General features: G+C 36.9%; 1 protein-coding gene across 2 annotated transcripts; it reads left to right on the top strand.

The window, feature by feature from the left end:
* Positions 1 to 120: 120 nt before the first annotated feature.
* DNAI3 (dynein axonemal intermediate chain 3) lies at positions 121 to 27,447 on the top strand. 2 transcript variants are annotated; one of them, XM_039379317.1, is made up of 23 exons: positions 121 to 212; positions 5,331 to 5,450; positions 5,655 to 5,693; positions 9,235 to 9,416; positions 9,964 to 10,068; positions 10,891 to 11,034; positions 12,421 to 12,620; positions 12,878 to 12,994; positions 13,674 to 13,864; positions 14,788 to 14,912; positions 15,016 to 15,105; positions 15,533 to 15,649; positions 17,849 to 17,977; positions 19,893 to 19,948; positions 21,386 to 21,494; positions 22,237 to 22,324; positions 22,997 to 23,127; positions 23,939 to 24,002; positions 24,395 to 24,525; positions 25,139 to 25,343; positions 25,752 to 25,843; positions 26,520 to 26,653; positions 27,228 to 27,447. In XM_039379317.1, exons 2-23 carry the CDS (start codon positions 5,345 to 5,347, stop codon positions 27,232 to 27,234), a joined length of 2,562 nt encoding a protein of 853 aa, XP_039235251.1. In that variant the 5' UTR covers positions 121 to 212; positions 5,331 to 5,344; the 3' UTR covers positions 27,235 to 27,447. The 2 variants fall into 2 exon arrangements, with proteins under 2 accessions (XP_039235251.1, XP_039235252.1); XM_039379318.1 differs by lacking the exons at positions 24,395 to 24,525; positions 25,752 to 25,843; positions 26,520 to 26,653; positions 27,228 to 27,447 and having other exon boundaries at positions 25,139 to 25,326.
* The last annotated feature ends 403 nt before the right edge of the window (positions 27,448 to 27,850 follow it).

Raw genomic sequence — 27,850 nt, 5'->3', positions numbered from 1 at the left:
CCCCGCGCCCCAGAGCCCTACCGCCGGCGCGTCCCCCGCGCACAGCATGCTGGGACAGGTAGTTCTTGTCCGCCACGCCCCTGCGGCTCCGCCTGCGGGGGGCGGGCTGGGAGAGCAGGGCGCTGATTGCCTGCCCGAGCCGTCAATCATGGCCGGCCCGTCGCCATGACAACCGCCCGCCGCCAGGGACGCGCCGAGCCGGGGCCGCGCAGGTAGGGAAGGGAGGGAGCGAAGGGAACTGCGGGCACCCGGCAGCGCTGGTGGAAGCGGGTGAAAGATGCTCGGCTTGAGAACACGGGCAGCAGCCGGCAGGGAACAAACCGCGACTGCTCCGTGCGGCCGAGCCGCCTCCGCCGTCTCTTTCCCCCCGGCGAGCCCGAGGCAGCGCCTTCCCCCGCGCCCGGGCTGGGGCGGGCAGGGCCCCGCGCTGGCTGTGCCAGGGGCTGGGCGGTGCTGGCGAGGAGACTCGGGCTGCAAACGCTCCCCCAACCCCTCCGTGCTGCTGCAAACCCCCCGAAAATCCGCTCCCCGTTCCCGTCTCCCTCATGGTCTTGTTCAAGCGACCCAACTCTCACATTTTGAAGACAAGATTATTATTTTCCTTATCTTTTCTATTTAAAAAAAAGTATTAATAAAGTCTTATCTAGTGCAAATCTTTACAATATAACGTTTCTGGTTCATGACAAGTCATGACAAGGCAACATATGCTACCGTTTGTTATGTTTGATCATGTTATGGCAACTTCAACATCATACTTGGTAACTTTTGAAGTACCCACCAAATTGTTACAAAATTTTAATAACTTAGACCAGCTGTACTGGCTCATACCAGAAGTTCTGTCTGGTCAAGATTACAGTAAAGCCATACTTCCACCCTCTTTTGTTGGATTTATGGTTTCATTTCTATACCCAGATGTATTATCATTGTTTTTAGTAGCCCTCAGTTCTTCATCTGTCAGTTTGCCCTGTTACTTTTTGATATTGTGTACTTCTGGCAGCTGTCCCGTCCACAGGCAGTATATTCCATAATTCAACCACTTATTATGCAATGAAATACTTCTGCAGTCCTTTTGTTTGTTTCCAGTCTGTCCCTCAATTAGCTCATGTGATGTCAGCTAGATCTGGTATTGGGAAAGACCGAGAATAATCGTCTCCTGGTCTCTTTTTCCATGTCTCTTTTTCCATGTCTTTTTTGATTTCACTGACTTCTGTCATATCCTCTTCAGGCTAAAAAGAATCCTGGTTTATTCCTAGTGCAAAACATATTCTATATCTTCAATCATCCATGTTATACCTTTTCCAACTCTATTGTCTTTCTCTTTGAGTGGAAGAACGGAAAAGAAGTGGAACACAGTCAATGTTCTCATGAAGTTTTCCATTTTGTTCTCTATGCCTTTCTCGTTAATTCTTAGCCTAATTTTACATGTATTGTACTTACCGTCCCAGATACTGTACACCTACGGGTTTCTATCAAATAACAAAATAACCTGGTTCAAGTAATTCTAATTTAATGAAGTTTTATGTGTGAAATCAGGTACATTTAAATAGAACTATTTATACACTGAAATGATTTGGCAGTTGCCAAAACTTCAGCTTTACTCTCTACAACTTATACAATGAAGTGGTGTTCAAATATGCACAAGCATTATTAATAATGCAAACTTTAGATATTTGTATTATTTGCTCTTCGTGTAGAGCAAAGTAGAATAAATTTAATTAAAGGGAACACTGTATCTGAATTTCTGGAGAGAAAAAGTAATTCTCAAGATGGTATTTTTAACATCTTAATGTTCCTAAATGTTTACTCACAGAAATGTGATTTTTAGTTTGGCAGTGACACAACAACAATAAAAAAAACCAAGTAGCACATGTTTTTGATCATTTCCTTGTCATGCTTTTGTAAAGTGGACATGCATTTCATTCTTCCAAATTATAGTAAATTACAGCTCTAAATTAGAAATGCACACAAACTTGACCTTAAATCATCCAATTAGGCAACTAATTAATCATTCTGTGTCCTCAAATCAGACAGCATCTTTTGTAGTACTAATAGCTAATTAACTTTCCCCTTTTGCAGTACCTAGCAACTTCATGGGTTTGTTTTATAACTGTAAATGTTTCAGTACATTAAATGATTGGGAGAACACTCTGATCTTATTTTTTCTCTTAAGCCTAATGTTCAAAATATTACAGCCAACTGTAAATAAATTAGTCTGTAAAATGTCAAACAAAGTTGCCAAATATTTACTCAGGTTTTACCAATTAAATAATGTAACACTGTGTTCCACTGAAATACTGCTGAAAAATTAGACTGAACATATTTAATGAATTCTTAATATAGTTATTTTTTAAAAATAAAATATATGGCAATATTTATGGCAATTGATTTTGCACTTTTAAAATTTTCAAATTATGTTAATTTAAATGTTGCTTCCAACCTCTTCTCAATCACAGAATCATGAATTTACATAAGCATAATGGAAATACATAATATATTTGCATGTTTCTGAACAAGTACATGTATTAGAGTCCTTTCTAAATAAGCAATATAGAAATATCCCTTAGAGGATACGAAATAATCATAGATTAAAGAATTAATTTCTTGGTCATATTTTCAGACAGTCCACTAATATAGACCCTGATTTTTTTTCATGCCTATGTTGATAGTATTTGGTACTCTGTGCAAAAACTTAGTGAAAAAACCAAACCCCTGAAATAAGAGGTAACTTCTGAAAATACTAACGTTTAACTTACGCATTAGAACTTTTGTTCCTTTATTTCTTCCCTGGAAGAGGAGGGGTGTAAAAGGCTGCTCTTCAGTACCCATTTTAAAGTTCTCAGTGTGTGTTGGTTTCCTGAAGGGAGCACCTGGGGGTTACCATATTCCTGCGTAAAAAAACTGCTTTGCATATATACTTAATAAATGGCTGTGGGCCTCATTATGCTTCCAGAGAAGTTTCTAGAAGCTCTGCCTTTGCTTTCTCTGGAGGCCTTACATGTTTCCTAACCACTGACAATCATGTGCCCACAGGATGGCAAATGGGCAGAGGCGATATGGTATTAGGGATATTGTAAAAGGAGATAATTGCTTTTGTACTTTTCTATCTGCTTTCCAGCTGGGGAGGTCCTGTGCATCCCAGAGGAAACTACAAACAGCCCCATTGATTGATGTATTCGTTTACAATCCTTAAACAGGGGTACTTTTCATATTAACATATGCAAATACACACACCAGTCACTGACACCAGCTTCGCCAGCACTGCCCTTATCTACAGTGCTGTGTGTACCTCTATACCTCATTCTTCCAATGAAGGAGGAGAACTGATTCCTAGGAGACAATTTTCAAAAGTTTTAACTGTTTTTATAAGTAAAATATACTTGAAGTCAGTCAAAGGAAAAGGGATGTTTTTACTTGCAAGTTGTTTTGCTAAACATAGGCATGTGACTTATCTCAGCCTTCTCAGTGTTTCCTCCATTCATATGACTTAGGGTTTAGGATACTCAGAGGAACTCACTCAAAATTTCCAAACCAGCTTTGTAGCAGTAGATAATTATGAAATGGTGAAGTAAGAAATTGTGACCGGAACATATATGAGAAGGTTCATATTGTCCTTCAACTAATTTCTAAAACAGCTGTCATCTCCTCCTGTTCTGAAGGGCTTCTCTTACACAGAGGCATAAAGATTGATTTCAAATTAGAGTAGTGACAGAGTTCATTTATAAAATGGGTCACGATTTTTGGAAGAAGCAGAAGATAAAATTGCTACAGCTCTTCAAACAGATTAATGAAGGGAGCTGCATTTGCCATAATCAAGAGAGATTAAATAACAGAGAAATGCACTAACATACCATGGATGAAGCTTGTCACCTGTGATCTGCAAGATCCAGTATGATACAGAAAAGAGTCTGAGGATTTATAGAGTACATTTTTCTTTTTTGATTGGAGTGAAAAAGAAAAATGCCTAACTATAACACAAATGTCAGACTCTACTCCCATCAAACAGCAAAATTTGCCTTGAATTCATGGGAGGTTAACATTTATCCCAAACCCAGGCTATACAACTAGGCTATAATCCAAGGCCTACATCTTGCTATTAATGGCCATCCCCAAACTAAAATTCACATTGGAAGCTAAAATTATACTGCTCGCTTCTGGAGTATTCGAGAATTTTGTTACAAAAGAGTGAAACACTGTTTCTCAGCCAGGGTATGCCACTGAAATCGAGAATGCACAGACCATGGCGTGTTTGTTTTAGCACTTACACTATTTTAGGTTATTCATAATGAAACTGTCAAGACAGAACATTTATTTTATAAACTCACATTTTCACCTTTAGTGTCTTGAAGTAATTGTGCTGTTCTCGTGCATGGGCAGACAGGCTGTAGCTCCTGCAAGAGATCATCAGAAGTAGTTATATCATCCAGCGTTCTTGAAGGTGCTGTCTCTTTCTGTCCTGTAAGCACATCTACTTTCCTCTTGTTAGTGTTAAAATTGTAATAGCATCCAAATACTGTAGGTGCTTTGTAGACATTTAAAAAATTCTTCCTCTCCCACTCAGTTTACAGGTTTAAAAAGTGTGAACATGGAAGAGGCAGGACACAAAGTGAGAGCCCCGTTGTCCTCATCCCAGCTGAACACCTTTGGCTGTTCAGTAATATCATCCAACAATTTTCAATACCTCTAAGAGAATTTGGGCCATCCCGATTTAGCTGTTCTGTCAGCTGCTATGTGAGCATCTCCCACATGATGGTGCTGTCCGGTCTGTACAGCGGGCAGGCTGAACTGCATTTCCTTCTTGCCATGGAACTGAGCCTTTCCTGCACGACTGTTCTAATCCTTTTTCTAGATACTGAGAAGAAGGAGAGTAAATGAAACAAGAGTAGCCTGCTATGCAGTATCGTCTCCAGTTGTGTGGTTGCTACATGTAATTATGCATACATCTTTCTGAGTTTGTCCTCCACAGACCTACACTGAAAAATAAACTGGAAATAGAAATGCTTTGTGCAGCTGAGTAATGATTTACACTTAAGGACATTGAGACAAACATTTGTAACTGGTAAATTTTCACCCACGCTTTTCCCACTGTAGCTCAGGTTCTTAGCTTTCTGTAAGGGAAACCCCTCTCCTCATTTAACCTGGACAGATGAACTCTTTCCATCTATTAGATAAAAATACACCTTATGATTTAAAATTATGAAACATACCTTTAGCTGCATATGAAAATATTACTATAATGATAAGCTACATAAAATCATGAACCAAATGTTCACTCATACAAGGTGTATTCTATTGTCTATTTCAAATTATTGATGATATGTATCTTTCTCCAGAGAAATCTGGAAAAATGTCAGAAAATCTCGCATCCAGCAAAGGTCCAAAAACCTCGGCAAAGAAACAGAAAGGTGGAAACAAAGCTAAGGAATCCTCAAAAGGAAAAGGAAAACAGCTTGGTATGTAAAGTACAGCAGTAATGGAACAAGCAGCAATCTGGTCTCCCATGAAAGCTACTTTAATTATTTTGGCCCCATGCATTAAAAAAAAAAATTAGAATATGCTGTTTTTTATAAATAACCAAGAGAGCTACAATTACTGGTTATAATTTTGTAACCAACAATACAGAACATTACTGATAACACCATGTCATTATATTTCAGATGAAAAAGATGAAGCTGATCTTTCTATGGCCAGTATAGGTAAGTGCTATGATGACTGTGAATTAAAGTAGTAGTTCTGGAATACTCAAGGCATTTTGAAGCTTCAGTGTTACTAATGCCAGGGAATAATAAGGAAAGTTTTGGGTTTTTTTAAGAATGAGAAAAATTACAAACTATGAAGAAACACAGCTATTGCAGTAGTGATTATAGTGGCTCTCTGAATAGGAAACAGATATGGGTTTGTAGAGGAGGTTTTTATCTTGGGTTGAGAGGAGTTGGGATCACAAGAAAGTTACAGGGTGCAAAATCTTTGCATTTAGTAATAGTCAAGCAATTGAAAGAAAAACATGAAATATGTTTATAATTTTTTAATCTTTGATCTTTGTCAAATCATTATTAAATTTGGTGAGAAGATGATTTTAATATATCACTTGTGTTTTTTTATCATAGGTGCCAATAGACATTGATTAGCATCATTTGTTTTGCAGGGGAAAAAATTCACCACTTAAAAGTCAGAAGATATCAAGCATTTGTTTTGGCTTATGTGCAAGAAAAGTTCCGTTTTAAGCATAGCCATAGTTAAGAGCTAAAAATATGTAATTATTTGAATGTAAATATATTCTTTTTTCTTAGACATCAAATTATTTTCAGTGGGTTTTTATTTTTCATATTTCTGGTTGGATTTTACTTCTGACCTAATTTGTGCAATTTTTCCTCAGATATAACTTAAATCGATGTCAATCTAAAATTTATCTATGGTTTACAGGAACAGCCCGAAGGGCTGTCTTATTAATTGGCCTGTACAGTAGAGCTTTTATTGTTAAAAGCTAAAACTATGTGGCAAACAAGGAATACACAAACTAGTGTAAATAACTTGTAAATTGTAAATAACTTGTTTTCTTACGTAATCCTCTGAACACATGGGTGGAAGTGAAAATTGCACTCTGATTAACATCACTGAAATGGCTAAGCTGCAGTTAATAAAAATGCACAGAAAGCTATCCCTCAGATGATTTAAGTGTTCCTTTATAAAAATGTACTTTCAGTGTTCCAGGAGATACTTAGTCAGTAAGACAGAATTGTACCTCCACCTACTGGCAAATAAGGTTAGAGCTCTAATAGCTGAACTACTGCTAGAAACGTGGTGCTAAAGCAGGACAATAACACTAGTGTAAGCAGACAGTGTCTGTGCAGGATTTAAACTGCATGCATGGTATCTTCTTAGCATAAGACCTGTAAGTGTTCTTTGCTTCTCCTTAGAGTTTCTTGGTTCTTTGTGAAGTTCTCATAGCACTAAGAACTGCTGACTTACAAATTATACAAGTACAATTTACTATTAGAAAAACAATGTGAAGCCTATGATCAGATATTACACACCTTTTACTGGAAAGGAGTATTCAATAAAAATGTTTACAATAATAAGAATTCCAGTATCAGCTCCTTATATTACAGATTCTGTTAAAAATCATATTCTGTAATATAGAATTTTAGTTCCTTGGACTAAAAGGTGTACATATTTTATTTTTGTTTTAACTTGGACTTACAGCAATAGAGCACTGGAAAAAATAGACTATCTGTTTTAGTCTGTTTCCTCTTGTAGTGATGTCTGTTCTATTTTTACTCAACTTTAAGCATTCTTGTATTGTTTCATTTGACACTGAAACCTACATCTCCTTAAAAATATTTTTTTTAGCACTAGCATTTGTGTACAAGGCTGTATAGACAATTCAGCATTTAAAAAAAAAACTAACATCATACAAGCTTCTTGAATAAACAACCATTACTTCTGGGTAGGATTTTTGAGGTCTGGTATAAGCAACAGTGAGTTTGGACCAGATGACTTCAAGGTCTTTCCCAATCAACATCCTTATGATTTTGTATTTTCTGGAAGCACCCACACAGAAATCCTGGAACTCTCCAAGATATCAAAAAGGAAAGACATGGAATATTGATTACAGCTTGTGAGGAAAGTGAACAAATGGACTGTGCATGCTACAAACAGATTGTATGTGCTACAAAATGACTAGTGAACACTAAGTAATCCATACTTGGCATAGTGTAGCCATGTACCAGAAACATCATGCATGTAATTAATTTTAGTGATGACCAGAGCAGAGCAGATGCAGTGGAGTAGCAGCATTGAAAGATTTTAAAGGATAAATGTCAGATTCATCCAGCATTATGCATTATGAGATAGTATTGTGCAGAGATTTAGCTCCCCAAATAACAGAGATTAAGGAGGATTTATCATTTTGTCAGTCTTTGTTGGCTTAGGTTAGAGATGACTTCTCAAAACACGCTGACACAGCTGGTCATAATCATCATTTAGGTATATGAACTTCTCTTTAAGTCATACACAGAGGAAAAACACTAGAGGTGCTGGGAATTAAGATAAAATACTAAGTGACTAAACTAGGAAAAAAGAATGAAACAAAGCTGATAGAAAGTATCAGCTATTGTCACAAGAGCCAGCCCATTTCAGCACATATAAACAGTACATAGTATACATGTCCCTAAGTCCTTTACAGTTTCCAGTTCACCAAAAAGATGACCCTCTGCTGGCCTTGTCAGGCAGAAGTACAGCGGCCCTCATGAAGAAAGCTCTTACAGCGGCAGCTGAGACGCGACGCATGGGTCCGCCAGCAGGGCAGTACTGCAAAGGAGGAGTCTCCTGGCAGCAGGATTCAACTAGCTGGGAATAGAGTGATCCTGACTACAGCTGTAATGTCAGCTGGAATACAGAACATGTAACATGAGAAAGACCAGTATTACATACATTACCTTACGTACACACAGCTGACACACACTTAACAGGAAGCACTGTATATTATCTTCAGATGAGTGTTTGCAAAGCACAGTTGACAGGTTAGCTAACTGTATCCAGCTTCACTACAACCAATGAAGATATCAGTGCCAGAGTTAGGATAAAAAATATCTTGTTCTGAATTAATATGAATGAACCTAACAGAGGTCATGTGTGTGGAAAACAAGAGCTTCCTGTTTTCCAACAAAGCTGAAAATAAATATCTGGCTTTAATCTTAGTGAACTTGTTTTAGTCTCGCTTGCTTTGCTAGAAATAGACTCTAGTGCTCTCTGAACTCAATGAGAACAAGATGAAAGTCCAAAATCAGAAAAGCATCCTTATTTGGGAGAGTATAGAAGCCTCATCTAGATTAAACATTAGCTTAATGTGGGACTGCATTGCAGGGAAGGACTGCATTATATCTATCCAAGGATTTTCGTAAATCAGAGCCATGCATTCGTGTCCTTAATGTATTAAACCCAGTCCATTAATGACTTTTCACTAAAGTTCTTGATCACCTGTTGATCAAGAAGAAAAAAACCCAAAAAATTCATACCAGGAAAATCATATTCATTAAGTATGAAACGTTGTGTATTTTAAAAGATTAATAAAATGTAACATAATTTGTATTCTGCCTTCCAAAATACTGAGAATGAAGCTGAGTGATTCAAAGGCATTCTGCTATAAACAGTAAAGACACAGACTTATCGAAGTATATGTGTGTGCTTAAACAACACTCTAAACTGTTTATCAAGCAATTTTGCTTTCTTTCATAGGCCACCCAGAAATCTTTCCTTTAGTTTTGACTACAAAGACCCAAGAAATTTTTAATTGCCGAGTTGATGAAGATGTCACAGAAGAAAATTGTTTCAAAATTATTAAAAAAGAAGATATCGTTCAGGACCTGGAAACAAGAGCTAACATTTCTGATTTCTACCCTGTCAGAAAAGTTGTCCTAGTATGTAGCTTATTTCATTCTCACTTGAAGACTTCATGCTCTCAGAGTGTATATTCTTCAAGGGAAAAGGTCTGCCCTTGTTTGACTCTGTGTAAATACACTAATGCTGTAACATCTGAATGCTATAGGTCATGGACCACTGTCAACTCAAAGTTTCTCATGGCTCTCCATGAACTTATTTTTTGCTAACTTTAGATTGAAAATATGCTAAAAGTAACATAAATACTATTAGTTTTGATTCTGTGAACTGGCAGAGCTTCACCTACTTGGCTTCCCCTAATTCATGGCCTATTTATTGAGAATCATTAAAACAGTCTTTTCTGTTTAATGCTCTGTATGAAAGATTAGTTTTGTCCCAGAGTTATTTTTATTACAAAATAAAATCCATCTGTTCTTTTCAATTAGCACATGAAATTCACTGTTAAGACCACAAAATTAACCTAAGATACTAAATTAACACTAGTGGTAGCTGTTCCAGTCACAGCTTCATGTTTGTTTTGAATGTTATTTGTTTTCAGTTTTCCACTAATTGTTTTAATTAAAATAGGAATATCCAGGGGAAGAACTTTTGGTAGTTTTTGATGCAAAGTTCCAGTACGGACAAAACTTTTACGTGGTTGCTTCTGAGGAAGCCAAGGAAAACCTTGTAAAGGTAAAATCCAAGTATACCACAGCATTGTTCTATCTATGAATATTTCAGAATCTAGTCTCAAACATATACTTCAGGAATGATATTGTAATCATAAGCATCTGATGTTTCTCTAATGGGTAATCTGAGCACCGAAAAATATGTGTATTACTGTAAAAATATCTTTTATACTGAGAAGGGCTGAATTAAATTTTTGTATTTTACTTCAGATGGCCAGTATTACCCCCATTGCTACATTTGTATCTTAAGTATTAATTTTCTTTGCCAAGACTCAGATTTCTCAGACATAAAGGACAATATATTATCTTCAAATAAATATTATACTTATTTTTCACAATATGGAGGGATATAGTCTTCAAATCATACATTAAAATGTTCTTGATTTCTAAATAGCCCTAGATACATAGAACATTTCCCTTGTGCACTATAGGAGAAGGTTTATAGGAAGATTATATAATTTTTCAACATGAGTTTGTCATCCGGCATCAGGAAATCGGGAGAAGTAGCAATGAGGAAAATTAAACTGCAGTTCCAGCAGAAAATCAGTATAAATTCTTTTTATATAAAAGTGTTTTGCTTTCAAGACAAGAGTCTTTGTTTGGTAGTTAAATATTAAACATGTAACATTTATTGGAAAATTCTAATGCACAAATGAATGGGACCTAATCCAGCCCTGCCCAGGGGCACAGTATAGCCAGACTCACTGCACTGAGACAAAAGTAAAGAATGTGTGAATGAAGACTGAAAACTGGGTTTCTAGTTCATACTTACATTTCAGTAATAAATTTTTGGAAAAGTAACATTTCTCACTATTTGATGTCACAGCCTCCAGAAACTGCAGAAGAAGAAAAAGAAGAAGATGGAGAGGAAGTTCTGGATCCTTTTAAGCCTCTTGTCCCCAGACCCTGGGTTTCTCTTGGCAGCGAAAAGGAAGTTGAAGAAGAATCTGTTAAAGACAATGTTACAAAGGTCAGAGTTAAGAGATGTTAGTCAATCAAATAAATATAAAACCCCCAAATGTATTTTAAGTTCCTTAAAAACAAAAAGTCAGGAAGCTGGAAGTTGCGATCCTAGTTTTGCTTGAGGTCTTTCAAGAAAACCAACAAAGAGAGAGAAATAGAGAAATAGTTTCACTTTTAACAAAAACTGAAAGTGCTGTAGAAACTTTCTTTTTAGACTCTGTCCTACAACTAAGGCATGTGAGACTGCATTGAACATAACTACTTTTTAAGGTATAAGTTCAAAGGTCCTTATCCTCTTTGGTCATTGGCACCTCTGCTGCTTTTTGTTTAATTTACAGTGTGGTCAGATTACAAATTGAGTTACTGCTCTGTATCCTTGAAGCTCAGTGAACTCTGTTTCATTCCATGGATGGCATTTAATAGCATGCAACACTTTTAAGTGTTACTGACTACAAGTATTACAAGCTGACTTTACAGAAGGACATATTTGATTAATTACACCTACAGATTATACTGAGAAAATTATATGTCCAAAAAGTAGATCCGCTCACAGCTTTCACCTAACTTGTGATGTGCTTGTCATCTGTAAGCATCTAACTGTCCATCAGTGATTTTTACTCAATACCTAAATCCCTGCTCAGGAGAGACTGGCTAAGTTTTGATAGTTTTCAGAAACTGGACACCTTGATTATACTTAAAAAGATGTCTGATTGTTCTAAAGCTAATTCACAGTCACCAAATTTAACACATTGACAGTCCAAGTGTTCTATATTCTACATTGCTAGCAAGGTCCACTTGAAAGTGCTGTGAATCCAAGACAAAGCAATACCTTTCTACTGCCTGAAATCAAGTGCCTACTTCTCTTTGTGGGTGGAAGTCAAGCCGCATCCCTTCTTCCTAGTTCTCACTATAAGGAAATTCCTCACTCAAATTTTTGTGAATCTTCTTCAGAGTACTTTTCTCTCCCTAGGTAGTGCAAGGAAAGCTGAAATACCTCACCCAAACTGAGAGTTCCACTAAGAGGGAAGGGCAGAGAAGTTAGGTCTTGGAAGCCTAATTTAGTATTACATAAGGCTTTCTGCAAATTAATCCTTTAATTAAACGTGAGATTTTGATATTACATGAATTAGAAAATGTATTTCTCTTATTCTACTAGCAGTTATCCAAAAATGTTACAGCAACTTCTTGTTTTAGAAATACAAACCTGTGTTCTATTACATATGTAGGTTATTTCTAAGAGCACTTCAGAATTTCAAAATGCAGAAATATAAGTTAACTCAGCACAGAAATCATCAACAGAACTAATTCTATGATGATATGAATGCTGCCATTTTACAGAATGTTTTTACAAAAACATTCTGTTCTACTAACCATGGAAATACATCTTTTCCAGATTAAATTCAAGATTTCTCGAGTACGCAGGAAGTTTGGTGCACCAATTGCATTTACTGATAAGAACGCTTCACATGAAACAGACAGTTACGTTGAATGCACGTCTTATGAAGACAAAACTTTCAGTATTAAAATGCTTGAAAAAGATGTGGGGGTGCAAATAGTTCCAAAAGTAAGAGAAGCTAGTACTCAGACAAAATGGTAAGTATGAGAAAATATTTACAAGTTTATTTATTAAGCTATGCACTGTTTCCTAACTAAAATTCTGGAGTTAGTTGCAAACTGATTAATTAATAGAACAAAATGGGATGCTCTGTTTGCATCTTCCTTCTTCCACTCTTTTCCAAAGAGTTTCTAGAAAAAAATAATACATTTAGTTTTTAATTTCATACACTACATGGGTTTCTGTCTCTGAAATGGTTTCTGTTCTTACATTCAAATTTATTCCAACTGGTTAGGACCTATCCAAAAAATGCAGCCACGCAGTATTGTCCTAGGCAGTTCTCAGAGGAAGAGAAAGCAGAGAGTCTGTCATCTGAGAGGCTGAAAGAATTTCTTACATCAGTACACTTAAGGTAAAATTACTGCAGCAATACCCTTAAAGGCTACCTGAAATAATACAAAATACAAGCAAGTACTCTTGTCTGAGTGGATCATTGGTCCAGTCAAATACCAATTTTACTTTTTGTTTCTATACACTTTTTCCCCTTGTTTATTATTGCAATACTAACATATTAATTTAATAATTAATTAATTTTAATTAACTATGAAGTAATTAATAATAATAGTTAAAAATTACATAAAGTCTATGCCATATAAATATGAATTATTGTTTTAAATAGATATTAAACTGCTAAAGTTAATAGTGATACATCTTTTCAAATAAACTGCAAAGCTGATCTTTCAAACACTGCTCACTCAAGCAGAGGGTTATGCAGTGAGCAAAGGTGCAGTCCTACCCATGACTGTGTCCTCAGTCATGGGGCAAGTCCCACTTACACTTTTTGCACAAGGATTGGGCTGTACTTGGTGCACACAGAACTAGAGTTAAAGTCTTGGTACAATGGCTATTTCTATTTAAACCTAAGAGGGTTTCCTTGCAGCGATGCATCACTGAGGAATTAAGTTTTTAACTACTGTGGTCACAATTTTGTGTAAAACAAAAGCTGCCTCTTTACAGAAATTTTTGTGATTCTATTACCGAGTAGGCACATCTGGATTATTGAAGTGTTAACTGTTCTTTCCACAAAACAGAGTGGAAATTGCATTGCAGCAAAATGAAATTATGAATGCTTTTTTTGATGACTGGAAGGCCTTAGCAGAAGACAAAAGCAGTTCTGATGGCAAGCCAGATGTTTACCTTAAAGCACACCAATCATTTACCAACCTGCAATACCTCAAGGACAGAACCATTAGCTGCGTTTGCTGGCATCCGATGGCTTCTGGTAAAGCAGTTACAATGCTCATTTGAGTCTTCAGTGATGGGTATTATATGAGAGCTAAAAAATATGCATCTTTCATAAAATTAATCAGCTTTCAAATTTAAAACCAAATCAAAACTAATTTAGTATACGTGTCAGAATTGCTGATTTGAGATGAAAAATAAGAGACAAATTCTTTGCAGAATTCAGGCAGGAGATAGGCCATGCAAAGTCCTTCACACTAATGTATGAGTGGAGATCATAGGAAAGAGAAATTTCTCCCTTATGAGGCTCACTCAAGCAGGGCTGCAACTGTGCCAGGTGCTTCAGATGGCTCTGCATACCACTGTCCTTCTCCCCAAGGCTGGCTCTTGTAGCACCCTTAACAGTTGTGAGGAGTGTTACAGCCACGATGGGACATGGCTCTGATGAGTGCCAGGGAGCATCACAAGACATATTAAATGTCAACTCCTGCCCCCTGCTGTGGATTATTGTTCTACACAGCCAGACTTAAAGCCCCACTTAAGTTCTATGTAAATGCCCCCGCTGCACTACTAGCCAACACTGAAGCCTGTGTAGAAAATTAACTGGGCTACAAAAGATTTGGTTTCAGGATGGGTGGCCAGGACTATATGCCTGTCACATCATTTCAGGTGCAGTATTACACTACTGAGGAGCAGCAACAAAAAAAGCTGAATTTTATCTTGATACTTAGGTTCTATGACTCATTGTTAAATAACTTCGTCCTAAGTAACAAAAATAGTTTCTTCAAAGCTGATCTGAAAGAAAAAAAAAACATGGTTGGTTTGTTTTGGTTTGGGGTTATTATTTTGCTTTTTTTTTGCACTATATTCAGAAGGTATAAATATAAGTCACTCAGAATAATTAACAGTGTGTTGAAACTTGAATTGTGTCTTTTGAGAAAATTAATTTTTTTTCTCATTCAGGGATTATAGCAGTGTCAGCAAGAGAGCAGCTTTCTTATGAAGAGCAAATTAAACTTTCTAAAAAATCACGGCTGCACCGATCAGTAATACTTTTTTGGAGTTTTTCTGACCCTATTCACCCCCAGGTATTTAACCAAGACTTTTAAATATACCAAGTGTTTAAATAACAAGAGAAAAACAAACGGGTGTGACTGTATTTCTCAACTACCTTGTTTTTCTTCTTTCTAGTTAATATTGGAGTGTCTTGAAGACATTTACTGCTTCCAGTTCAGTCCAAGTGATCCAAATATCGTTGCTGGTGGCTGCATCAATGGACAGGTGTTAATTCACTGTTTAAAAATAAAATTGGATATTTCTGTATTTTCTTACAGGATGAAAATAAGGGTGAAGTGATGTACTCAACATCTATAGTAATATATAGGGACAGAAGACATGTCGCAGACTCTTAGAAGCTCTCTTATCCTGGACTGAAGCTATGCCTGGTTATTCCATAGCTAAACCATTATTGTATGATGCTTCTTTGTAGTACTGATAAATAGGTCAAGTTGTAAAGACTTTTTTTTTGAGACAAGTATAGCCTTTCAATTGATTGCATCAGACTAAAGAGAAAATATTTTAAAGACTTTATAAATTCTAGCGCAAAGAGAGAATTTCTTATTTTTCCCTGAACCTCCATGATTTGGAAAAAAATTAGTATTAATATACAGGATGAAATAATTTGTATTATACTCATTTCTCGTTGTAGGTTGTACTGTGGGATATTTCTCAATATGGAGAGAAACTGCAAATTGAAAAACCTGTTGCTGATGAAGTCGTCGACTCAGACAGTGAGGCGACAGCAGCGGCAGAAGTGGCAACTAAGGTAAGTCCAGGGGTGATGGTTGGATTGTGCTTTATAGGGACCTGAGGAGATTCATCTGTGGGTCCTCAGGAAGCTGGCAGATGAAATTGCTAAGCCACTATCCATCACTTTTGAAAAATTATGGCTGTCAGGTGAAGCCCCTGATGACTGGAAAAAGGGAAATATAACCACCATTTTAAAAAAGGGTAAAGCAGAAGACCCGGGGTACTGCAGACCAGTCAGTCTCACCTCTGCGTCAGGCAAGATCGCGGGGCAGATTCTCCTGGAAAGTATACTAAGGCACATGGAAAACAAAGAAATGATTGGTAACAGCCAACATGGCTTTACAAAGGGAAAATTATGCCTAACAAATTTGGTGATCTTCTATAATGGGGCTACAGCATTGGTGGACAGGGGCAGAGGAACTGACATCATCTACTTGGACTTAATGCAAAGCATTTGACACTGACCCTCACGACATCTTGTCTCTAAATTGAAGAGATGAATTTGGTAGATGGACCATTTGGTGGATAAAGAACTGACTGGATGGCCACATGCAGAGTTGTGGTCAACAGCCCCTTGTCCACATGGAGATCAGTGAGGAGTGGTGTCCCTCAGGGGTCAGTACTGGGGCCAATCCTGTTCAACATCTTTCTCAGGGACATGGACAGTGGGATCGAGGGCACCCTCGACAAGTTTGCTGCTGATGACGCCAACTTGTGTGGAGCAGTCAATATGCTGGAGGGAAAGGGTGGGACATCCAGAGGGACCTTGACAGGTGGACTGATCCAAACCTCATGTAGTTCAACAAAGTGAAGTGCAAGGTCCTACACCTGGGTTGTGGCAACCCCAGACAAACCTACAGGATGGGCAGAGAAATACCTGAGAGCAGCCCTGCAGAGAAGGATTTAGGCATGATGGTTGATTAAAAACTCAACATGAGCCGGCAGTGTGTGCTCAGAGCCCAGAAAGCCAACGGGATCCTGGGCTGCATCAAAAGGTGTGTGGCCAGCAGCTTGAAGGAGGTGATTCTCCTCCTCTACTCTGCTCTTGTGAGACTCCACCCAGAGTACTGCATCCAGCTCTAGTGTGCCCAACATAAGAAGGACATGGAGCTGTTGGAGCAAGTCCAAAGAAGGGCCATGAAGTTGATAAGAGGACTGAAGCACTTGCCCTATAAAGACAGGCTGAGAAAGTTGGGGCTGTTCAGCCTGGAGAAGAAAAAGCAACCTTCCAGTATCCACAGGGGGCCTACAGGAAAGCTGGAGAGGGACTCTGTGATGGGACAAGGAGTAATGGGCACAAACTGAAAGAGGGGAAATTTAGGTTAGATATTAGGAAGAAATTTTTTACTGTAAGGGTAGTGAGACACTGGAACAGGTTGTCCAGGGACATTGCGGATGCCCCAGCCCTGGCAGTGTTCAAAGCCAGGTTGGATAAGGCTTGAGCAAACTGGTCTAGTGGGAGATGTCCCTGCCCATAGCAAGGGGTGCTGGCACTAGATGATCTATAGGCCCATTCCAACCCTTTAACATTCTATGATTCTATGAAATTGAGATAGCAGCTATTAATATGGTAAATGCTTCCATTGTAAATATATTGCAGTGAAGGAAAAATGGGTGAAGGTATCCTGATTCAAAAGAGAGGAGTAGATAATCTTTGCAATGAGAGACTAGAAAAGATAAGAAATCTGATGAGTTCATGAAATAAAACCATTATCACAATATAATTTCTATCTGATTAGTACAGCTTAATAGCTTTACTGCATTTTGTGTGACTTAGGCTTCTATTCTCTAATGGGCACCAACATACTCTCTGCTCTTGCCTTACAAAGCCTATCAAATACAGAGATATTGTTACTGAATGCAATATTGAAAAGTATTTTAAATGTTTATGGGTAGAGAAAAGGTAGCTTGGAAGAGAACAAGATTTCAGTGGAAGAAGACAATAAAGAGGATAATCAGAAGAGAGACCTAAGAGCAGAGGAGAAACTAATAAGTGAATGTGTGCGTGCCCGTGGAGGTATGCTGGAATTGTTTTTGGAGCTTCATATCCAAGGCCTGTTTTGATACTTTCCTTTTTTTTTTTTTTTTCCCTAGAGGAAGGTATTAGACCCCTTGAAATTCTATAAACTGATCTGAAATACGTGAAGCAGCATTAACAGAAGGCAAAGTAATGTTTTTCTGTTTTAAAACATTTCTCTTTTTAAAACATTTCTAGCCATCACCTATGCAAGTCCAGCAGAGTAGCACAGAGCCACCTCTAGTGAAATACTGTGCAGTCTCTTCCAGAGAGTATAGTCACAAAAAACCAGTAACAGATATACAATGGCTGCCACATCATTCTGAGGTGAGTTTAAAAATCTACTTTTCTTCTTTTTATTATTTTCCTAATGTACTACCTCAGAAATCCTTGTGTAAACTCAGGAGAAAATATTAAAACGTCAATTATTTGTAATAGCCTTCATTATTTCTCACTGCATTTAGTAAATATTAAAAATCTGATGTCTCTTGTCCTGTTATGCTTTACAACTGTGCTAGGTTCTCAGTCTGGCATAAATCTGCTCATTCGGAAAAAAATTTCTGCAACTTTACTGAAAATTATAATTCAAAATTTTAATAAGCCTTCCACATGTAAAATGTGTTAAATTTCTACTACGAACAATCTAGCCTGTCACCAAAAAATTCTGAGAAATAACTTCAATTACCTAAATATCTGGGTACCCAAGAATGGTGGTATTATGGTTACCTTCATTGTTCAAGGTGTATTCAAAATATTAATTTTGCCTGTGTATTCAAAATATTCATTTTCTGTGATGGTTTTAAAGCTCCATAGTACTTAGGGTCTTTGTAGTTAAAGGGTCCAACACTATTATAGGAGTACTGGATGCTCAATTACCATCAAAGTGTTGCAAATGGTTGCTAAATTAATTTGAAATGCAAATGTAGTCAAATGTAGTGATCGAATAATGACAGTGGAAAAACAGGCCAAGAGGAAGAAAACTGAAATCTTTAAAAGGTTTATGCAAATTTTTAAGACTTTTTAAGGATACTGCAGTCCTTAGCAACATTACCAGAAAAGTGAGGAAAAGGATATACATATGTCATAAAAAGAAAGCTGATACATTATTATTTTATGCTACAGTAATACCCATGGATACTAATCAGTACCAGATGTAAAACATGTGGAAAGGGATTGGATAGCAGACATTGTTGTGGTTTTTGTTGTTTGGGTGGGGTTTTTTAGTCAAGATTTAGACTGAGAAAGCTGTTTTCATGTTCATCTGGGATAACAGATACAGGAAACCCTGCTTAATAAATAACACTGACTAAGGAATCACTTTATCACTATTTAGCAACATGTACTGAGACATACTTTTTGTTATATAAACATGGAATATGTATCAGCCTTTGCACGGCAGAGCAGTTTTTATGGCACAGTTCCTAAAATCAGGAGTTTTATAATTATATATTAATAAAAAATTATTCAAAGTTATATCCAGAACCTAATTCAGCTTTGCCTGGTTGCAAGACTACCATTATCACTCCAGGTAGACAAATTCATGCATGAAAATTAGAGTAGGCCTAACTTGCCATAAAAAATAAAAAAAGTGTAGCTGAAATTTTTCTACATGGTTGATAAATACAGTTTTAGTCAAAATATATATTTTTCATACACTGGAAATTATATTTGATCGGGGTTCAGCCTATAATAACTTGGTACTCTTGACATCTTTCCTTTATTTTTCTGAGTAACTCAAATTAATTTGGAATAAGCCAATAACTACTTGGTAAATGATAAGTAGTATAAAACCTGCAGAACCTCACACATACAAACTAAACTATTAGTAATTAACATTTGAAAGGATCACTACCATCCCACAGCAAGGTCAAGCCAAGTGGGAAATAAATTTCTCAATGGTTAGCTCTTTGGTTAATCTGCATAAAAGAAGTTACAAACATGGCAAACTAAGGAGGGCCTGACTTGCAGTGGTGCCAGTAAGTATTTATCCTGGTCAGTTAATTTAGAATTTTAGGTGTGTAGCAGGCAAAGCTGATATCAGTTCACTTGAAGTACATTTGTAAAATAGCTTGACTTTATAACTGCAAATTAATAAGTCCTGATTTTCAAACTCTACCCAAGCAGAAATAGGAAATTAATTTCTAGTAACCTGTTTTATGTGTTGAAGTACTTACGTGGCAGAGTGTGGTTTTTGTCTCTCATCTTCTTCTTCCCCTGTAATAATTATTACTGTTATTTTCAGGACAACCAAAACAGAGGTGAAAATTGCCTGCAGCTTGTAACCTGCTCCCCTGATTGGTATATACAACATATACTCTACAAGATGTCTTCCAGTTACCTTTGGAAAGCTTTATGGAGCATAATCCATGATTTAACTAGCACAGTTCAGGATTCCTATCAGCATATCCTGAGTAGCTGAAATTTTGTATGCAGAAGACAAGCACTTTGCATTCTTGTCCTTTACAATAATGGCATTAAGAGCTTATTAACTGAAAAACCTTGCACGTATACATTTATTTCTACGTGTATTTCTATACACATTTATATTCTGTGTATACCAGAAGAGTGTTGATCATACATGCATTTGCCTGGAAAGCTACACCTCTACACTTACATTTGATTGTGTGACATGCACAAAAAACTGTTGAAAGATTCTAAGTCCACAAAAATACTGTAAACTATATTTAAACTTGGAGACTTAGCTGGCAAAATTATTCTGTATGAATCTCCTCTTTTGTGGACTGAATAGTCATGATGGTTATAACCAAATATTATCCTGTGTGAAGGACTGGTAAGGAGACAGAATGCAAAAAATAGAAGTAAATGTTTAGCTTTCATGATGTCAAAAGGCTTGAGGCTTCAGCACTGCATGGCTGGGCTCAATCATGTACTTGTTAGTTACATCAAAGGGAGAGTCAGAGAGAGCAAAATTTGATAATGATGCAAAGTTATTTTTCCTAATCAAATAACAGAGAAGACTTTGAAGAATCAAATTAGAAGAAAGATTGAAAATACTCTTGTTAGTAAGTTTGCAGTGTAATGCAAGTAATACACATAGAAGAAGTTATTTTAACTACTCACACACAAGGGTTTCAAATTGAAAGTATTTACCCAAAATAATAACAGGGAAGTCACTGTAATGTCATGCTTGAAGAGCATGGGTCACTGAGCAACTCCTGTTAGAAAAGAGAAGGAGATGTCAGCAATGAGAAAAGTTATCATTGGCTATATCAAATCTCTGAATGAATGTCCAGAGTAGAGCAAAAGGAACAATCAGAAGGCTGAAAACTCCAATGAGATGACAGATACAAGTGAGTGTCTTATTTGCCTTGAATGTCGGCAAATAAATTCGTACACACAAAAATTGAGACTGATCTTTGATTTGGATTACTAGATTACCTGCTACACAGTTCTATCTAGTTCTCTCAGCCTCCAGGAATTTCACCCAGGTAGTGCCAGTAAGTTCACCCAGTAACTGTCCATAAGCAAACTCTATTAACAATATTTAACTACTTTGGTATAATTAACTGATGAAATGGGGAAAAAAGAAATATATTTCATCATAACAAAAGAAGCAATTAAGTATCTAGCATCTGTCTGCTTCTCAAAGCCTCTATTGTTATGTAAGGTTTAAAGATGAAAGGTTAAAAAAACCTCCAAACTTTAAAATGTGTGGAAAATTGCATCTGACTTCAAAATAAAACCAGAGAATAACATTATACAATTATTTTGCAGTTCAATATTATTTTGGGATATTCCAGCCATTGAACATCGTGAAAAACCTTCATCTGGTGTTCCAGATACTTCTAAGCATTTAGATCTCTCATGGAAACCTCTCATAAAGGTAGTGTACACAAATATAGAACATAGGGATCAAGTCAAAATGTAGATATGGCCAGAACTCCATAGAAATGTTGTATTTTCCTTCCCAACTCTAATTTTTTCAGCAAATTGATTTCCTTGTGATTTTCCTTCTGATTATGAAATTAAATACTTCAACATTCCTTTGAAATTTCAATAAAAAGCATTTTTAAAAGCTAATTCATGAGAAACAGCATGACTGCTTCTAAAAAACTGCAGTAGGTGAAAAAGTAGGTGTGTAACTAGTGTAAGTTCCTGTCAGCCTTTTCAGCAGCTCTGCTGTCTGTCTCAGTGGGTCCCAAATAGTGAAACATGGTCAAACCATACTTACTAGCAAAATATTCAGTCTCATGAAAATGGTCAAAGCAGTTTGTGAAAAAAGTGAGGCTGAGAATAGCATTGAGTTAAAAAAAAAAATTATAATTTTAGGTGTGCTGATCTGTGCTGTTCAGAATAGCTGCAACTGGTACAGTTGTTGAACAAGCATGACCACTGGAGCTGGGCTGGGGTATTTTTGCTAGAAACAAAGCAAAATTCTTACAGGAGAAGGACAACACAAAGAGCATTTTTTCCATGCTTGTATGTGAGGCAGCAAATACTGTTTGTGGAGTATTACAAACACACTGCAAACTGGAAAGACCTGTTCCATTATAGTAGAAAAAATTTAGACTTACGCCTCAAAGATCTGACAAAATATTTTAGCAAATGCACTTTTTTCTGAACAGATAAGTCTGCATGAAGGGGATACCAACACAGAGTATGGTCCCATCAGAATTATCTTAAGGGAACTGCATTATCGTTACAAAACCTCAGGTAATAGTTTTATTACACCTTATGTTTTTAATAAGCTTGTATTTCAGTATATACATAATAAAAGCTGAGCAACAAAATGTTGTATAGCTAAAAACATCTAGGAAAAAAGGTTTCTTAAATATACTGGTGTTCAAAGTGCAACCTGCATGTACTGACTACACAGAGATGCACATGTGTTGAATCCAAACCGAGCAGCTCTGCATACACAGTAACTCTACCCGCTTTCACTCAAAAGCCTGTGCAAGTCCCCTACACAACCTCTTTATCCCTCAAACAGTATGTCCTTTTCAGCCATTACAGAAAACTATTTTTAGACATAATCCATTCCCTGGAGCAGAGATGTTAGCTCCTGGTTGCAGCAGCTACGAGTGATGGATAAGGGCAGTTCCCATGGAGACACTGATGCTGTGTAAAACTGGGGAAGAACGGGGTGGTGCTACGCTAAGTAGTTGTCCGGGTATGGGAAGGACTGACTTCAGAGCAGCTGCAGCAAGGGGCAGATTCCACTAGGAAACAGTTAACCTATAGAACTGCTGTTTTACCGGTCAGTCTTTCTTCATCTCTCCTCTTGAAATTCCCATTAACCACGAACTACCTTTACAAGACAAAGGATTTGCTTGGTCTGATAAATTCCTGTGTTTAACAAATAGATGTAACCATCTTGTTTTCCAGGGAAGGCAAAATCTCTGAGTGCAGTAAGAGCACCTGCCAAAGAGAGCCCATATACAGAGATGAGTAGTTCTTCAAGCAAAAATCTAGAAGTGTTAGAGAATATATCCACCAACTTTTTTGTTGGAAATGAAGTAAGTGAAAATAATATATTACCAAGGAAAATGTTAATCTGAGGTATCTGAAAGACTGAACAATTAAATAACAGGGTTTTCACAAATGTATAGGCTTGCATGTTTTCTTCAGGTGTAACTGAAAAGATCTTTCTGAACATGCCACATTTTACTTCCATTTTAATGCTTTTAGTTACATGCTTTAAAAAAATAAACTTCCAATACGTGGTAGACTATGAACCCTTATTTCAAGGGCAGAATTAGAAGATATTTCCAAAATATGATGAGCTTATTAGGAACCAAACAGTATTTCCTTATTCCAGAATGCATAAGATTAGTAGTATTTTTTTAGTGTTTTCCCGAATGTCAGGTGTAAACACTAATACTACAGTTTCCCCCCAACTTAATTTTACTTTAAGAAGTCCCAGATGTTCACAGCCCTTCACCTACCCTATGCATCTAAAACTAAAAAAATCTTTCCCAGTTTTGAGTTCACATGGAAATGAAAATTTGGCTTCTAGCTACCTTTTTGCTTCCAGTCACATTTTCCTCAAATACTGGAGCAAAGCATGAACTATAAAAACCAGGCCCCTAATTCTGCAGGACTGCTTACATATATGATGGTAAGTAAAGCTGTTTTGGCAATATGTAACCGAAAAATGGTGATGCAAAATTTTTATGTGTTTTCAGTCATTGGCTGCGAATTCAGGTTTTAATTTACTCGGATCATATTTAATGATGGTTATAATTAAGTAAAGTTAGAAACAAGTAACTTTGATAAAAGCCTCTAAGCTCTAACATTAGCATTTACTTGGTTTTTCTGGCATTACAGGATGGAGTAATTGTTTATTCTGACTGGAAAATGAAAATTGATACTAATTCGGCAAAACCAGTTAGTAAGTTCAAGTTTCTCAATACCTGTTTAAACTTTACTATATCACTAGCTTTAAAATATTTGCATCTATACTCTGTCTTTTTAAGGTTCTTGCTCATCAGCTCTAACAGTCTATCTCACTGATGACAATGGGATTTAGCAGGACACCCTCAAAAGTGCAAGCAGTTTAGCTGGCATGACAGAACAGCACAACCCTCTCTAGTCTCACAGTGCATCACTATGCACCTATTGTCACAAATCATGGAAATAATTAGATTTGCAGTAATTCCAATTCCTGTACCTTGTGAGCAATAAAATGAGGCTAGTATCTTCAAAGCCTGTGCTGGGTCCTGCACTCTTGTTTCTTGATCACTAAGGCACAAGTTACAAGCAACTGCCTTTTTCATCCATTAGGTCAGCAGCAGACTCAGAAATACAGCCTTCACACTGAAACTATCAACACTCTCCAGAGATCTCCATTTTTTAAAGACACCTTCCTAAGCATTGGGGGCCAGAATTTTGCCATTTGGAAAGAAGGGGTTACAGTAAGTTACTTTAACACAGCTGTAACATAATTCATAGCTATACAAGACAGAACTATAACAGACTCTGAGTCTGTATTTTCAGAAATGTTTGTAAGTCACAAAGCTTCATAGTTTAGAAACGAATCAGGTATAAAAGAAGCTTCTATAAAAAAGACCTTCAATTCTAACCTTGTAAAAACTGTAGCTTCTCAACTATTTATTTCTGCTGCTAGGGAAACCAAAGAATAAAGGAAACATGTACTTAACAAGTCTGAAGAACTTGTATTTTAGGACGAAATTTTTTCATCATGTGAAGACAAAAAAACATGGTTTTTTTTTACAGTTCCTCTTATGTAGGAGTCCAGGTTAACTGCACCTAACAAAATCTCCAGACCACAGGTTTTAACAGCAGATAGACAGATTACCTTAAGAGACTGGAAGTGACATAGCAGGTTTTTTACTTCCCCATAATTCTGTTTATCTGCAGAAGGTGATACAAATTTTGCCATTGACAAAAGTTTTGTAATAAGATCATTTAAATTGTGAGCATACTCCAATGACGGGAGATCTGAAGGAGTGAATTGATACCACTGTTTGATTGTTGGATCTATCTTTGTTTTCACAAAAAATTAAGAATGGACCAATCCTTCAGTCAAGCTGCTCTGCAGGAAGATACACTGCAGGACAATGGTCCTTAGCAAGACCAGGAGTTTTCTTCATTGGCAGAGATGATGGAAATCTAGATATTTGGGACTTACTGAAGAAAACTCATGAGCCATCTTATTTCCAGAACATCTCCAAATCAGTCATCACTTTCATCAGCCCCTGGACTGCCTCACGTATGTTGATGGTGATTGCACTTTATTGTGCTACCCTGTTTGCAAACTGGCCCGTGACTCCAAAGCACATAAATCTTATTACAAACTCTCTTATATAAGTACACACTTCCACTAATTTAACACTGTACATACAAAACTGCATACATCAGTTCTAAGTGTACTATCACAGCATAAAAGCAACTGAAAACATTTAACTAAGAAAGAAAAAGTCTGATTAAAAAAAAAACTTTAAAGGGAATTTCATTTGTTAAAATAAGAGAGAAATAAGGCTGCCTTTTTTGCTGCAGTGAACAATAAGCCAAAATGACCAGAACAAAAATGAACCCTCTGTAGATTGTATTTGGGTGGAGGTTCATGTTGCTGTTGAAATTTGGATTGTTTATATGTTTTTTGTCAAATATCTTTCAGCGGAGCAGCATTTTTTAGCTGTTTCTGACAATCTTGGAGTACTGCATGTTTTGGAAATCTGTCAAACACTAAGTCATCCTTCGAGTAATGAGGTTGGTAAGAATTTTTATTAATCTCTGACACTTTATCCTGAAAACTCCCAACAGAGAAACAAGCCTGCCTGGAAAAAGTTGCCTTCAAATGATGGCAATCAATTTGAGATCAGAATGGCCATATTCTCCAAAGCTCACCTGTAGCAAAGCTGGCTTTGCACAGAGCTCAGATAGGAGTCAACTAAAGGAAACCTCAGTGACATTTGGTAGAATTCCACTGCTCCAACCTCGCTACATGAAAACTTCAGCATTTTTTGCCACATCCATAAAATGACACCTGGTTTCATGCATTAAAACAATGCTATAGAGTTCATAGTAATGTAAATATACTGAATTCCTTTTTCTTTACACCTTCTTGTCCAAATTTGCGTCCACCTTTTCCCTTTAAATTTAGTACTTCAATTTACATGTCTTCATATCTGGTTCTAGCTTAGTGAAAGCACATTTTGCAAACTGTTCCTAGCATTCCCACTCATTCACATGCTTTTGAAATAAGCACTATCTGTACCGTGTCTGAAGTTGTTCACATCTTTATATTGTTTTGCTGCAAATTATTGAGATAAATAGAGATATTTATATTCCCAATATAGATAAACTAATAATACTGTTCAGATCATCAGCCATAGATCTGTGTCTTTGGGCATGTAATGACTCTTGTTTGTCATTGTGTTAACAGCATGCCAATGTACTCGATTTCTTTGAAAGAGAAGTCAAATACCTGAAGTACTGTGAACAAGAGTTTCAAGAGTATCAAAAGTTTCAAGCCAAAACAGAACTGAAATGGAGCTGGAGGCACACAGAGAGAAAACAGTATGTTGTATTTAGAATTAAGAAAATTTTCTGTTTCTTTGGGTCTTTAAAATGCATCTGTTTTGCTAGACAGGATTTCCCCTAATATTTTCAAAAAATCAGTATGGATGTAATTAGAATAGCTTGGCAGCTCTTTATTTCATATTTACAGTTCTTAAGAATGGAAAAAATGGTCCTAGTTCATGTAAGTGCAGTTCTTGGTCAAGTGAAACCCCTGCAAGAGCATTAAAGCCTATGGACATTTAACAACTATAAATTTGCTTTTCATTTTACATCAGTTACTCATTCAGAAAGTTACATTTTTGCCAACTTCCCTATAAACATTGCTCCTTCAAGCAGGGATGACTCCAACCTCCTGTTCTTTACTCACATAGGGATTTTGCCTATACATTCTTTGGTAAATGGTGTAACAACACTAACTTAACTGAACTGCCATTTCTTTGGTTGATTGCTGAAGCCCCAGGTGATGCCTATTTTCATTAATTTGTGACAGCACTGACATAACCCACTGGAAAGCAATGGGGTTGCATACAGGTTTCAAAGCTTAACGGTGTGGCGTGTGTTTTTCCTTCAGAGTATGACTACTCTATAGAAAACAAGAGATGGAGGAGCAAGAAAACTTGTGTTTCTGGACCTGGAGAAGCAGATAATATTGGATTTAGAGACAAGAAACACTTCCCTCACTGGATACTTAGAGCCCATTATCACCTTTAGAACCAGTGAGCTTTTTATTTGAAGACCTCTATTTCAGCAGAACCTGTTTAGCTTTGGAAATAAAGAATCTTGCAGTTGGAGATTGTTGTTTCTTAACTTCATCTGTTTGTTTACTCAGCGTGGTTAAAGTACCATTGTTTTGGGCATACTTCCCCCACTATTTTTCATTAATACAGTTATAACGAATATTCTGTTTAAATAATAGTTTCAAAGTTCTGTCTGTCAGGACTCTCAGAGGTCTTTCCCAACCTAGTCACTTCTGTGACTCTGAACCACTTTTACTTGCTGTCATCAGAATGACAAAAGAATTGTTACTTAATCCTGGCAAATGCTTACACACAGGAAACCAAATCCATTAAAATATATTCTTCCCTCAAAGAAATCAGTATTATTTAGAACAAACAGCTTTTACCAAGCACACTGTGGCTGTGCATTTCTGTCAAAAGACAATTATTCCTCAGAGAGATCAAATGGTGCCATACA

The sequence above is a fragment of the Pipra filicauda genome, unplaced genomic scaffold (genome assembly GCF_003945595.2).
Source record: "Pipra filicauda isolate LSUMZ 115617 unplaced genomic scaffold, ASM394559v2 scaffold164_size1636381_pilon, whole genome shotgun sequence".
Lineage (NCBI taxonomy): Eukaryota > Metazoa > Chordata > Aves > Passeriformes > Pipridae > Pipra > Pipra filicauda.
Note: the sequence above shows the minus strand (reverse complement) of the source record. Positions and strands in the feature narration are given on the sequence as shown.